The sequence below is a fragment of the Mastigoproctus giganteus genome, chromosome 8 (genome assembly GCF_048544385.1).
Source record: "Mastigoproctus giganteus isolate SK-2022 chromosome 8, ASM4854438v1, whole genome shotgun sequence".
Lineage (NCBI taxonomy): Eukaryota > Metazoa > Arthropoda > Arachnida > Uropygi > Thelyphonidae > Mastigoproctus > Mastigoproctus giganteus.
The window spans coordinates 135,035,543-135,051,130 of record NC_143582.1 but is presented as its reverse complement, the minus strand read 5'-3'; the positions used below and the strand labels follow the sequence as shown (position 1 = coordinate 135,051,130).

The window sequence follows — 15,588 nt, the reverse complement described above, 5'->3', positions numbered from 1 at the left end:
ATATAATAACATCTTTACTCATCTAGACCTCAGTGTTATGATGTCTTGAAAAGAGAGCCCAAAGAGGTTCTGAAACATTGACTAATATGCATGTTTGAATTAATTTAGTTTGAAGAATTTGTCTAGTTGTAACCTTTAAATTTCATTAACCTAATTATTTAAACATACTTTTCATGAATTTGTTTGAATTTCAGACATTGAATTAACTCAAGATTGTATTTTATGCTTGAAAATTAAATGTTCCAAATAAATCAAATCATAACAAAACAAATCATAACTGCAATACTTAGTATAATCTCTTAATAGCAAACTTCTTGGGCAGTACAAATTATGTTGCTATGCTGAACCTTTATCCTAATGAATATTAAGAAATTAATTTAAAAGACCCATTACACTGGTTGGAAAAAAAACATTTTTTTTTTTGCTCTCTGTTAAAATTCAGGGTGATTCTTGTAGATTTGATGTTGCTGAATTCAAATATGGCAACCATATTGCTGTAACACTCACTAATTTTAAGAGAGAAGGGATTAAAGTCAAAAACTAAGTTTCTAGTAAAAAGAATTTCATATATTTTAAGAAAATGTTACATATAGTACTAAATAGTACTAAATATTGAACAATGGGTCAATTAATCTTATTCTATTTACAAAAACAGAATATTTATCTGATAACAAAACACTTATTTTGTCATGCTTTTTTTCCTTTTATAATCGTCCACTGGTGTCTCCCATGAAAGATTCCAACAGTAATCTGCCAACATATTTGGACTCTATTTTCCCTGGTATCAGTTTTCCATTTGAGAAATATCTTGGTGAAATCTTTCACCGTGTTCATCAGAGACTGCTCCAAAGTTTCCAGGAAAAAAAGTCTAAATGGGAATTTTTGTGGGTCTGAAGCTTTAACAACATGTTGCATCCCAATTCTTTGTACAATAAAATTGGTTCATCCACAATTCACTGTAATTTTGTGATTTTCCATTGCTTAAAAAGTTCCAGCAGACAAATTTGAATGCCTTCCAGGCTCTTATTTCTACAGCATTTAATTTTTTAGTGAATTTCTCATTTTGGAAGTTTGATTTGAGGACCCACAAAAATTCCCTCTATTAATCTTGGCCTCAATGATCTGAGAAAACTTTTGCCTCAAACAGGGAAATCCTTCTCCTTTTTTGTCCATCGCTTTCACAAATATTTTTTTATCAAACGTGGCTTGATGTGCAATGGAGATAAATAGATTTTTGACTTATCCAAAGGAGGATGTGCTACATTTTTCTGACCTGGTGTAGTTTCTGAATGGTCAGGCCAGTTTTTTACCCTGTAGTTGGCAATCCTTCGCGCGGCTGTCCCACTCGTATAAAAAGTGGCAGTATCTAGTGTCTCTACATTACAACCCAGTCAGCAAAACTACTACTTTTACGTCGGCAAAGATATTCCACTTCTATTCTTGATAGCATATTTTTTTGCAAAAGAAATTGTAGGTTCTCATACATTTCCTTCATGTGAATGGCACAGGCCAATGGTATAGATGGATACTTATTTCCATTATGGAGTAAACCTGCTTTCAAACTGACCTTGGATGAATCAATGAAAAGCCTCTGCTGCTCCAGATGTAACTCTTATATTAATTCTGGACACTTATACAATTAACCAAAGCAATATCCATGAAGCAAAAGGTCATTATGTTAGATTGCCTCTTCCTATAAAAAGACACTTTGACACCCTTTTCAAAAAGATTCCACTGCTGAAGCTGTGATCCTAGTAATTGAGCTTTTGTTTTGGAGAGGTCCAAATCTCTGACCAAATCATTTAATTCTGCCTGAGCGATGAGATGTGGCTTTGCAGTATCAACAGTTGAACAGTCTGGATGTACTTGTTCTGCATTAGGCATCTTCTGAAGGCTCCTTTTCTGATCCTGAATCAGAGTCAAGTCCATAGGTTTCTGGTGGCTTTGGCACTGGCATTGTATCATCGTGAGGAACTAGCCTTAGAGAAGAAGGTATTGGGATTCTCTACTTTATGCTTGGATTTCCAAGAAAATTAAGAAATATTTGTCATGCAAAAGTAACAATCTTTATGTGGTCTCAAGGTTCCAGCCATATCACAGGAACAGCAAAAGCATTGATTTAGCATTAGTAAAGCCACATGGCTAAAGGCAAACTCCTGCACATCTATCCTACAACCGTCTTTCCTCAATTTGAATTTATGCCCTCTCAGGCAATTATTCTGAGCAAGAGGAAGGATCTCATCAGCATTGAGCATGCTTAAACCATTCAAGGCTTTATACACCTCAATCACATCACCTCGCAGGTGCCTAGTCTCCAGACACTGTAATTTGCAAAACTTAAGCCTTTCTTCGTAAGAAGACCCTTTGTTCCATTCACTAATCGTGTTGCCCTTCTCTGCACTCACTCCAGCAGCTCTACATCCTTCCTAAAATGATGCCTCCAGAACTGTATACAATACTCAAGGTGTGGCCTGACCACTGCCTTATACAAGGGGATAATCACCTCCTTATCCCTGTTAGAAAAATTCCTGTATATCATTGACAACACACCATGTTGTCAATGATATACAGTTCTTTTCATTCTCTACCACTGTCAGTGTAGTACCACACAGTTGATATGTTACTCTAGGGTTACTGCTTCCCATATGCAGAACTTTACATTTGTCAATACTAAACTTCAGTTGCCAACTCTTGGCCCATCTACTCAACTTTTCTAGATCCTGCTGCAGCAGAATACTGTCATTAGTGTCATTAACAACACTGCCAACCTTCGTATCACCTGCAAACTTGGACATTAAGCCTGATATACCATCATCAATATCATTTATAAATACAGAAAACAACAATGGACCCAACACTGAACCCTGAAGGACTCCACTAATAACATTAGTCCACGAAGAGCAGTGTCCATTGATTACCACTCTGTCTTCTCCCACTCAACCATCCCTTTATCCATAGCAGTAGTTTACCTCCAATGCCACAATGCTCCAATTTGTGCAGCAGTCTTCTATATGCAACAGTATCAAAAGCCTTTCTAGGATCCAAATGTATGATATCAAAGTTATTCCCTGCATTCAGTTCTGTTGTGACCACATCTTAGTATCCAATGAAATTGGTCATAGAAGACTTCCCCTTTACAATACCATGCTGTGTCTGAGCTATAACTGAAGTCTTGTCTAGATGATCCTGCAGTGCTTCTTTAACCAGTGCCTCCATTAATTTCCCTGGAACAGAAGTTAAACTAAAAGGTCTGTAATTACTTGTGTCGCCCTTTGATCCTCTTTTGTGAATTAGGGTCACATATGCACATCTCCAGTCCATGGGTACCTCTCCCCTGAGTCCAAGGAAGCTCTCATAATTATGGCTAAGGGTTTGCTTACTTCCTTTGATGCCTCCTTTAATATAACTGGATAAATCCCATCCACCCTAGTTGCCTTTCTTATGTTTATCTTCAACAATTTCTCCTGCACTTTGCTCTCAGTTATTACAAAATCATCTAGCTCACCGCCAGAGTTTAATTCGCCTCTGGCATTCCCCTCCCTGAATAACTCCTCATGTGTGAATGTAGATGCAAAATATTCATTTAGTTTGTTAGCTACCTGGGCCAGATGATCAACAGTTGAACCATCGATATCCAGTGGACCAATCTGAATCATCCCCTTCCTTCTAGAGTTTACATAAGTAAAGAACTCTTTGCTGTTTTTCACTGCATCCTTTGCCAAAGATTTCTCGTAATCTGTCTTTGCCTATCTAGAGTAAACTACTTACATAAACTCCTAGAGTTTACATTAAGTAAATAACTCTTTGCTGTTTTTCTCTGCATCTTTTGTCAAAGATTTCTCATAATCTGCCTTTGCCTGCTTAACCTCCTTTGTGACTTGGTTACAGACTTGGTTATATATCTATCATAAGCTTCCATGTCACCCATTAATTTATATGTATCCAATGCATTTTTCTTCTCTGCCACATGTCTCATTAGTTCATCTGACATCCATTTAGGCCTAAACCTTGAACAATATTTCTTAGTTGGTATGAAAAGCCTAGTAGCTTCCAAGATTAATTCTAATAAATTAACATCCGTGAATGTGAGCTACAGGAAATTTTAAGCCCATACTTTATCTTGATCTCCAACTTACATCCAAAATAGAGATTATAGGCTTTTCTCACAAGTTGTGACAGTGGCTTCCACTGCAATTTTAATACCACTTCTTCGCAAATGTAGAAAAAGTAATCAACATCAGGCTTATTTCGGCAAGAACAACATATATCATGTATGGTTGAGGTACACGCACATAAGAACACAATTAAGAAATTGTACATTTTTATTTGTAATTTAAACATAGTTCACGATTTACACTAATGCTCATAACACTTGTTTAGAAACACTAATTCACTAAAACACTTGTTCACTTTGTTCACCACTCGATTTCTGAAACATACACTTTTTGAAATATGAAAATGCTTGCTTGGTGCGGAACCCACTCGTATATATACTAGTCGAGAGGTTTCTGGAAGGCTCACAACTCGATCAAAAGTTTTATAACCTTGCAGAAACATCCCGGCCTTTCTTCAGCACTTAACAATATTCTAGAACACTTCAGAACATTCTCAAATATTGTAGAAAGCTCCCGAATGCTCTAGAAATCTCTTAAATATTCTAGAAAAAATAAATAGATAAAATAGATGGAAAAGATGATTAAACCAACTGCAGGACTTGGTTTTTCGTCATTAACCTTGATATTTGAAAACTGAGGTTGACGAGAACTTTTTAAGTTCTCGTCACCCTCAGTTTCTGACACTAGTATGCTTAAAATGACAAATTTTAAGCACATATCTGAGTTTTTGAAAATATTTTCTACGAGAATCTGTCGAAATTATTCCAGGGAAGAAATTGATGCTGACCAGTGAATTATGATACAAGTTCTTTTGTGACTGTGCTAAACACCATATATTTTTTAAAGAGCACAGGGTGATGTTTTACTCAGTAAATTTCATAAATACAAGGTTAGTCCAGTGTTAACCTGAACCTTTTTTTTTTTTTTACAAAAAGACGTACTAGAACAACAATACAGTTGTTCTAGTACGTCTTTGTAGTTGTTGTTTGGTGTTTTAGGAGCATTAGCAACTAAAGTTATATTGCTCCGGGGATATGCAGTGGTCATTCCCTGACCTTTCCGCATCCTCCGTATTTGGTGGATCACAGGCTCGAACCCCGGTCTAATCAAGAAGCGTGTGCTACACACTGCTGCTCCTGCCCACCGGCTATGGAGGCGCCAGTCTTTGTAGCTGTTGTTTGTTTATTTGGTTTTTAGGAGCATTAGCAACTAAGGCCATATTGCTCCGGGATATGCGGTGGTCATTCCCTGACCTTTCCGCCTCTTCCGTATTTGGTGGTGACGGGCTCGAACCCCGGTCTAATCAAGAAGCGTGTGCTATGCAGTGCTGCTCCTTCCCACCTGGCTACGGAGGCGCCAGTCTTTGTAGCAGATGGTGGGAACACTGCTCTCATACCCTAACATGTCTTTGAGAGCAACCACATGCACACTTTCTTGAACAGTAAGTGATCATGAATAATTGTTACTACAGCTGCAACACATGCATGCTTTCTGCATAGTATCATACTAAAGTTGTTTTCTAAAGAAAGCCACTCTCAACACAAGAAATGCTAACATCTATTACAGCTTTTTGCTACACAAGCAAGTGATAGGTTAGCATATTTTTCATAGACTTTGGAAATCATACACATTTGCCCATGGTATAGTCTCTTCTCAGATTAAGTACACTATATTAGAGAAGAGACAATACCACATACAAATGTGGATGGCTCCTAAAGGCTGTGAAAAAGATAATAATCTGCCTCCTGTCTTTTCCTCATGTGTAGCTAACAGCTATGAAAAATGCAAACATTTGCTGTTCTGAATGACCGACTTTAGAAAACAAATTATAGCAGAATACTGCATTGAAAGCATGCAGAACTGTCACAACCATAGTAGAAATTATTCATGACCACTCACTGTTCAAAAAAGTGAGCACATTTGTGGGTCTCAAAGATGACATCCAATAAGAAGCACAATGTGTTTCTGCTTCCAATGAACAAGTGAACTAGTTTAAAGTAGGGAAATCACAAATACAGTAATATAAAATTTCTTTATAAAGATAACTTGATAAATTGTTTGTGATTATTATTTGGATAACTAGAAACCTTGAACTGTAAGTCTCTAACTGTAGGGAGATATACTTCTGCAGAAAATAGTAACTTTGAGACATGGATATATCTAGAACTGAAGACATTAAGTATTGGCATCAATAATGGATTCACCCACACCAAAAAAATTAGAGACACTGCTTCAGCTGGAAAAACAATGCATACTTAAAATCTTAGCCATTAACTCAAGAGTGAAGGGAGACTGCAAGCTTTTGAGAGAATTTTTTTTTATTCAGTGTAGGACTCCCGTTCCCCAAAGGAATCGAATCTATCATGTAAAGATGGAATACATTTGATTAGAAGTGGTGCAAGAGCGTTTACCAATGTCCATACGGGGTTCAAAGAAACTGCTACAAAGGGAAACTGGGATAATACATGTACATCGTGACAATGTGTCAAAGTAATACCTGCACACTTCATACTTTTTTCTTTTTTTCAAAACTTTTTATACAAGGCCACAAAAGACAGATTCTTCTGATATTGGAAAAATGGGCCAAAACAGCTTGTTTTAAACAAACTGGAATGTGTCTACAGAATTGTCAGGAGAGTTATCAATAAAATGAGTTGAGTTTTAACTCCATTCATTTAGGACAACTAATGACAACATAATTGCACTAAAGCTATACTCTACATGGCAACAAAATTATTTTTCCGCTACTTTTTTGGTACCAAGAAATAGAGGACGCGTTCTACTACGGCATTGTACAATATAAGGACATAATCTATTTTAATCTAGTAAAATATGTGCATTTTAAGTTTAATTTTTCTGCACAAACTTACTTTTTTTAAAAAAACCCACTCTCAGCTATTCCTCCCTTTCTCATACCCTTACCAGGACATTCAGCCACTTATAGATGTCTTCAAATCAAAAACACAAAAGGGCTCCCATCTCTGTGCCACAAGGAAACAGTCTGTGTCTCTCTCTCTCTCTCTCTCTCTCTCTCACACACATCATTTATTCACAAGCACACTTAAAATAACACAATATAAGAATAGTTTAAATATAAAAATAAACTATGCACAACTCATCAAGCTTCTCCCTCTCATAAATACTGTTTGCATAAACTTATTAAATATACCTTTAAATAAATTTTTTTATACCTAACAACCTGACTCAAAACCTCCTCACCTAAGATCTCAACATATCACCAATATCTTGCCTCATGGCCACATACACTGGCAGTGCCTCAGCATGTGAAAGCTGTCCTCACTTGGCCACAATGGCACTTATTCTCTGCTAATCCCAAGGAACAAAGCTCCTCTCCAAGGCCAAGCCCTACACTATAGGTCATCCATTTCCCAGTTTTCCCAACTCTGGAAACCTCTGGGTGACTCATCCCTTAACAGAACTATTTCATCTTCTATGTCAGATTCTAAGTGCTTTCTCATTGAATATTTTTCTCTTGTTTTTAGAGACTCAATTATATTCTGTATTTGTGTTTCATAGTTATAATCTATGTTCTGCAGGATTAAGCCATTCCCACCAACACAAACCTCCATGCTGCCAGATGGCACCTGACCAATGAATTTCCCACCTTAGTGCACCACACTTGCATAAACACAGGAATAAATACACATTAGTACAACAACAACCCATTAATCTTTGATTCAAGTCCCAGATTGTTCTCACTATCCTTTTAATTCTGAATACACATGTTTACACTTTTCTCTCAAATATTTGACATGATGTATAAAGGTGAGCACTCAGAGGAATATGACACTTGTTCCCAGCATTCCCAAATTTGGGAACTTGCAGGTGACCCACTCCTTAACAGAATCTTAAGGCTGTTCAAGATAATAATGTTGCATCCTAAACTCCACGTTCATTTTATGCATACACTAAAGCTCACAAAAAATAAATAAAAAAAATAAATAAAAACCTACCCACCTCACCGATCCATCCTCTTCTAGAATTTAAGAATTTGTCTAGTCCTATCCCGCAACCACCTTCCTTAATCTCAATTTATGCCCCCTAATGTGCATAGTCTCAGCATAAGGACAAATGCCATCAACATTGAGCTTATTAATCAGTTCGAACTAGATTTTTAACAGGAATAGGCCTGACGTAGCCCAGTGGTCAGGAGCGAGAGTGCATAGCACGCATTCCTTGAGTGGACCGGGGTTCAGGCCCGTGACTACTAAATACGATAAATATTTGTATTCACGATTTATTGTAAACTCTACTACTTGGTTGTCGTGCCAGAGTATAAACAGAAAATTTATTTATTTTATTTATTTATTTATTTAAAACTAAGAACAGAAAACTTGCTTCTTGTAGAAACAATAATCAAGAATTCTGGTCTTGTGCCAAAGCTATTGGCCGCAACTTATTATTATTATTAGCCATATGGTGCAAGGAAGCCTGAGTCTTATGCTGCACCAGCCGAAAAAAAAAAAAATTTCTTTTCTTTTTTTTTTTTTTTATGTGAAACCCAAACACGAGAGGTATTAGAACCTATAGTACTTAGTACCGTACTTGGGTTGGAGGTTGAGAAGACGAAAAAAGATATTTGTTGACATTGGACTAGAACTTCTGTAAATTGTAATTTTCAGGAAATACGTATGAAGGAAGGTTGTTCCAGAAAACGGCAGTTGAATGAATAAATGAGGAAGATGAAAAGTTGGTTCTGTGGGTTTGAAGTTGGACAGTAAATGGATGTTGGCTGGTGGCGGCACGTGTTCGGACTGTTTTGAAAGAGAGAGTGGGAATTATAGAAGCCAATTCAGAAGAACAGTGCCCACGGAAGTATCTGTAGAAGAGGCATGCAGCAGAAACAGTGCGTCTATGAGAAAGCGAGTGGAGAGACTCTGTTAGAGATGAATTATTAATTAACATAACTGCCCTCTTCTGAATGGAATCAAGAAGCCTGAGAGGGGTTTTGGGGGCACTACCTCAGATGTGGGAACAATATTTCATGGCAGGGCGGATTTGCGATTTATACAGAGTGAGCAGCTGTTTCGAAGAAAAGTAACGACGAGAGCGAAAGAGAAAACCAAGTTTTTTAGATGCAGAGGAAGCAGTATTTGTAATGTGCTTGTGCCAAGAGAGATTAGAAGTCAGGGTAATCCCCAAAAGAGATATAAAAAAAGTCACTAAAGATAAGCATAGGAGCAGAAGAATCCTTTTTGCGAGATATAAGACAAGACTGAGTTTTAGAAGGGTTGAAATCAACTAAATTGTCTTTGCCCCACTGGAGAATTACCTCAAGATCGGCATTTAAGGAATTGGTAGCAGATTTTCGAGAAGTTGAAGCTGATTGAGCAGGACAAGGTTTCTCAAAATGGAAAGTTGAGTGCAATGTACTATCATCGGCAAAACTATGGATAGGATTTCCAGTCAATGGACGAAGGTCATTGATATACAAGAGGAAAAGAGTGGGGGAAAGAACTGAACCTTGGGGGACACCGGCATTAGTGGAGAAGTTAGAAGACAGAGAGCCATCTACCATCACCCTCGGTGAGCGATCATATAGAAAACTGGATAACCAATTACTAAAAACAGTTGGCAAACCATAAGATGGAAGCTTGTTTAGAAGACCTTTATGCCAAACACGATCAAAAGCCTTTGAGATGTCAAGAGCAACTACTTGTGTTTCCCCGAACCTTTCCATTGAATTACTCCATAAATGGGTAACATAAGCCAGAATATCACCAGTGGATCGACACTGACGGAATCCATACTGGCGATCGTTGATCAGACGGAAGGTTTCTAGGTAATTTAAGAGTTGGCGGTTAATTGATTTCTCCATTACTTTAGAAAGAGTAGAAGTAATTGTAATGGGACGATAATTGGATGGGAGTTATTTGTCACCCTTTTTAGGAACTGGCTGGATACGAGCAAATTTCCAAGCAGAAGGAAAAACACTTTTGGAATAAGAAAGTGAAAAAAGGCGGCAAAGAATAGGCGTAAGTTCAGGAGCACAGGTTTTGAGAACAAGTGGAGAAATACCATCACTACCTGGAGCTTTCTTAGCATCAAGATTCATCAAAATCCTTCTGATATCCTTTTGACGGAAGACCACAGGAGGCATTGAATGGAGCATGTTGGGAGGTGTTTTACCAAGATCATTAATACACAAGCTGGAAGAAAAATGGGATGCTAGCAGGTCAGCTTTATCCTTGGCTGAAGTGACAACAGAACCATCTGGTTTGGACAGAGGTGGGAGCAGAGATGGACAAAAGTTGCGACCAATAGCTTTGGCAAGAGACCAGAATGCTCGGCTACCATTAGGGCAAGAAGCAAGTTTTCTACTCTTAGCCCGTTCAAACTCTAGTTTGGACTGATTAATAACTGCTTCACAATTGTTGCTAGCTTTGGTGTAGGCAGAAAATGAAACTGAAGAATTAGTAACAAGCCAATTACGATATGCAACATTCTTCTCTTGGACAGCCTTAGCACATTTATTGGAAAACCAAGGTTTAGATAAAGGACGAGATTTTAAAGTGGAGTGTGGGATAAAGGATTCCATTCCTGCAAGAATAATTTCACTGACACGATCTGAGCAAACGTTGACATCAGAAGTTTTGAAACAGTAATCCGACCAAGGAAAAGAAGAAAAGAAGTCTCGCAGGTCATCCCATTTTGCATTCTTGTAATGCCAAACAACACGAGGTTGGGAATAGCCATGAGATAAAGGTTCCATTGGAAAAGAGACAATCACCAAGTTGTGATCTGAAGTGCCTAAAGGACCTCTCACTTCGACCGTGTACTTAGAAGGGTTGTTTGTGAGAAAAAGATCAAGCATATTGGCTGTATGATTAGGATTGTCCGGTATTCTTGTAGGTAAATGAACAATCTGTGCTAGGTCATTAGTAATTGCAAAAGCCTCAGCATCTCGAACTGCTGGGTCGGTGTGACTAGAAAACGGAAGCCAGCTGGAGTTGTGAACATTAAAATCACCAAGGAAAATTACCTCACTGTTAGGAAATTTGGACTGGAGAAAGTCAAGTTGCAAAGAGAGGAAGTCAAAGAGCTCCAAGTGATTAGTGGGAGAGCAGTAGAGACAACAGATGAATTTGACACAATGAGGTGGAGAGATTTTAAGCCAGAGAAGATCAAAGAGAGGAGATTCCAAATTGCCAAATCTCTGACAGGGAATATCAGAACGGACATATGCACTAGTACCACCTTTGAGGCGAAAGGAATCATACAGCGAATAATTTGGGCATCTGAGATGAGCAGTAGTTGAATCAACCGATAACTGAGATTCTGTCAGAAAAAGTACATGGGATTTGGCAGACTGCAAGTGGAAATGGACATCGTTGAGATTAGAATTGAGACCACGTGTATTTGTGAAATGAATTAGGAAGTCCTTGGGAGGTTTAGATCTTTTCGCAGATAAGCTTGCTCTATCAGTTTGACAATTCATGGTGTATTCAATAGTAAGAAAAAGTGGGTGGGACATGCTGTATAAAGAAATGAAATTTTTGGATATGGCGTACATGTGGTAAGAATATACCCAGATCCTTGACATAACGTGGCCTCGACAATGCTCCCCGCATACACACTACTTGGACTCCCTCCAGTCACTAACTGGCAGAGTAGAGGTAGCAAGATTATACACTAGCTGATCCGGAAGCCTCCTAGAGAGTTACCAATAGGTTCGGTCCGGTGTACTAACTAGCGGCCGGCCTGCGAACACCGTTTTAGAGCTGTACCCTCGAAATGTAAGGAATATTGGATCTCGCCACAACATTCATCAATCATACTGCATGATGGAAGAGATAGGGAAGGGTTGGCCGGAACTTAGGTCTAGAGACTAAACATGGGTTCTACCACTTCAAGCCTCCAATAAGCAAAGTGGTGGTATTTCACCGGTTGATGAGAGTCATCTACCACCTAGTACTGCCTGGTAACATAGAGGGGCGGCGTTCCTCCATGTGGTGTGGGTGCCACACCTCGACCCCCTGCTTACGTTGGTTCACACCTGGGTGGTCACCCACCATGTACTTGTGCATGGAGGTTATACCTAGGATTACTAACAGCCCCACCATCGTGAAGGTGCAAGCAGAGGATTTGGCTGTCACAGACCATCCGGACTTCGCCGAAATTGGGTCCACTTGACTTGAATATCACCCGAATATCAGTTCCATCAGCGTTTTAGACTCCCAGTTAGCAAGTACAGCTTGTCTGGCATATCTGTGAGAGAGAGAGAGAGAAATTATCAAGAAAGAGAAGAATGATGATATCAGCTCAGGACCCTGGATATGCCAAGCCCATATGCGCATCTATACTCCCACTTCCGATGGTTCTATTACTTCCTCAGCTAAAGATAAAGCTGACTTACTAGCATCCTACTTTTCTTCTATCTCTTATATTAATGTTCTTGATTAGCCATCTCCTACTCTCCTACCATTCCCAGTACATTCCATTCAATGATCCCTGTGGCCTTCTTTCAAAAGGAGAATTTTGAACAACATTCATGCCAAGAAAGCTCCAGGAGCACAGGTTTTGAGAATAACTGGTATTTCTCCATTCAATTACCATCCCATTGCACTTTCAGAGAGCTTTTGATAGGCCTGACTTTGTCCCTCTCTCCTCTAACCCACCTCTCTCCTTCCTATCCCAGGAAATATGTTAATGGCCAACAAATAAATTACTTGAAAATCAAGGCTTAGGAAAATTTAGGAGGAACTAGACAGGAACTTATTTTCAGCCAATATGGAATTAAAAAAAATGGGGAAGTTTTCGGTTTTCTTGCATTCAATTGAAAAATGGACTTTAATGCTGACAACAGAACAAACTTCACTATGCCAGAAATCTTTCTGATATTGCAACACTTAAACAAATGTATCAAAAGATTAATTTGCCATCTAATGTACATTATAACTTTTAAGCCATATGAAGAAGATGCAGAAAAATAGACTGCAACAGAGCAGTTATCAAGCTTTACAGAGCAGTTATCAAGTTCATTGTACTAAATTTTATTTTTATATCCATCAATAGTGCAGATTCTTTCTGAAAGTTAATGTTGTTTGTTTAATAAATCCAATGACAGAAGATGATATGAAGGTCGGCAGGGTTGTTAATGACACTAATCACAGTATGCTGCTGCAACAGGATCTAGAAAAGTTGAGCAGATGGGCTGAGAGGTGGCAACTGAAGTTTAACATTGACAAATGGACAAATGTAAAGTACTGCATATGGGAAGCAGTAACCCCAGAGTAACGTATGAACTATGTGGTACTACAATGACAGTGGTAGAGAGTGAAAAGGGGGTAATTGTGCAGGCAGATATGAAGTTTCCTGTGCAGTGCAGACGGTCTGCAAGAGTAGCTAATGGTGTCTTGTCAATGATACACAGGAATTTTTCTAGCAGGGATAAGGAGGTGATTATCCCCTTGTATAAGGTAATAGTCAGGCCACACTTTGAGTACTATATACTGGTCTGGAGGCCTCATTTTAAGGATGTAGAGCTGTTGGAATGAATACAGAGAAGGGCAAAAAGATTACTGAATGGAATAAAGTGTTGCTTTTACGAAGAAAGGCTTAAGTTTTGCAAATTACAGTGTCTGGAGACTAGACACTTGCGAGGTGATCTGATCAAGGTGTATAAAGCCTTGAATGGTTTGAGCATGCTCAATGCTGATGGGACTCTTCCTCTTGCTCAGAATAATCGCCTGAGAAGGCATAAATTCAAATTGAGGAAAGACAGTTGTAGGATAGATGTGTAGAACTTTGCCTTTAGCCAGCGGGTGGTTGATTGCTGAAACAAACTTCCATCTGTCATTGTAGTAGTTGATAGCTTAAACAGATTCAAGGCAGAGCTAGACAAACATCTGGAGCGAGTGGATGGGTAAAATGAGAAGGGTGTGTGTGTGTGTGTTTTTTTTTTTTTTTTGGCTGATGTGATATAAGCTTGCTTTCTTGCATCATGTGCTAATGTTTCATGATTTACTGTTTCCTCATCATACTGCACTTGGTCTCTAGTAACAATTCCCTGACACTTTTTTAATATAAGTTATTATTATTATTAGCTATATTATCCTGAGAGAGAGAGAGAGAGTGAGTGAGAGAGAGAGAGAGAGAGAGTGAGTGAGAGAGAGAGAGAGAGAGAGAGAGAGAGTCAGAAGTAGAATGGAATCACCAAGAAAGAGAAGAATGATGATATCTAGCTCAGGACCCTGGGTGTACCAAGCCCATACTCACCAGATGTGAGCTCCTGGGGTTCATAGACATGCAAGTGAAATTATAACTTTGAAATTACAAAAAGTTAATACTATTTTGGCAGCAGTTAGTTTTATGGAGCATCACTATCTTATACCATATTGCACTAGTATATTATACCTGTATAACTGTCCACAAGTATCCATAAGAGTCAAACTGTAACCTGTTCAAATAAGTGACAGAATCACTACATTATCACAGAGGGCAATATTCTTTTCAAAATGAAAAGCTGAAATTGAATTTAAAAAGTCTAAAATAGCCTTAGTTGTTTTATAACTTTTAAGTTCTATGTTTATATACCACATGACATCACACATTAAACAACTCACTCAGAGAAATGTCAGTAGAGTCTACCTGCCATCTATGAAGAGTACCAAAACAGGCTGTGATAGTAGAGTGTAATTTTTTTCTTTTCGTAGTCATGTTTAATACAATAAATAAATAACTCTTAATATATCTAATTAACTAAATTTTTAATATATATAAAGATTAAAATTTTCTCACCAGATTGGATCATATAAAATTTCTAAACAAAGACTACATAAAAGAATTTCTTCAATTTCATCTTTTACTGAATTTTTCTCTTTTATATCATCTTTTACCCTAACATTTCTTTTGCCTCCATCTTTATCTGACATTAAGTTGCACAGCACTTCCATTCCATTATCTACGGATTCCGTATGGAGCTTCTGCAATTTTGAAGGTGGTTCATCTTTCCCCTATTTCAAATATATTTTTGAATATCACATTACATCCAGAAAGGCAAACAGGAAAATATTTTGAACTATATAATTTAACTTTAACTATAACAATTAGAGAAGAAATAATGTTGATCATTTCTTTACACTAGCATAAAGTTAATTACATGTTGTTATACATAATAATGAAAATTATCTATAAAAACATGTAAATTGGCTCTGCATAACCCAGTGACGATTTAAGAAATGGTCTTCTTCTGTTCTGGTCCCTTCCAAATCAAATGGAAAACAGTCAGTTCACAGAACTTATTGCTGATGGGACTCTTCCTCTTGCTCAGAATAATCGCCTGAGAAGGCATAAATTCAAATTGAGGAAAGACAGTTATAGGATAGATGTGTGGAACTTTGCCTTTAGCCAGCGGGTGGTTGATTGCTGGAACAAACTTCCATCTGTCATTGTAGAAGTTGATAGCTTAAACAGATTCAAGGCAGAGCTAGACAAACATCTGGAGCGAGTG

At 38.0% G+C, this 15,588-nt stretch overlaps 1 protein-coding gene across 5 annotated transcripts in view; it reads right to left on the bottom strand.

Annotated features, from left to right (window-relative positions):
- The window catches only part of LOC150081835 (E3 ubiquitin-protein ligase CHFR-like), a 352,893-nt gene that overhangs the window by 198,985 nt on the left and 138,320 nt on the right, over nt 1–15,588 (bottom strand). For all 5 annotated transcript variants that reach the window (XM_090378929.1, XM_090378930.1, XM_090378932.1 and 2 more), the window contains exon 6: nt 14,877–15,091. In XM_090378929.1, the coding sequence (XP_090235055.1) occupies nt 14,877–15,091 (215 nt within the window). The remainder of the gene's footprint in view (nt 1–14,876; nt 15,092–15,588) is intronic.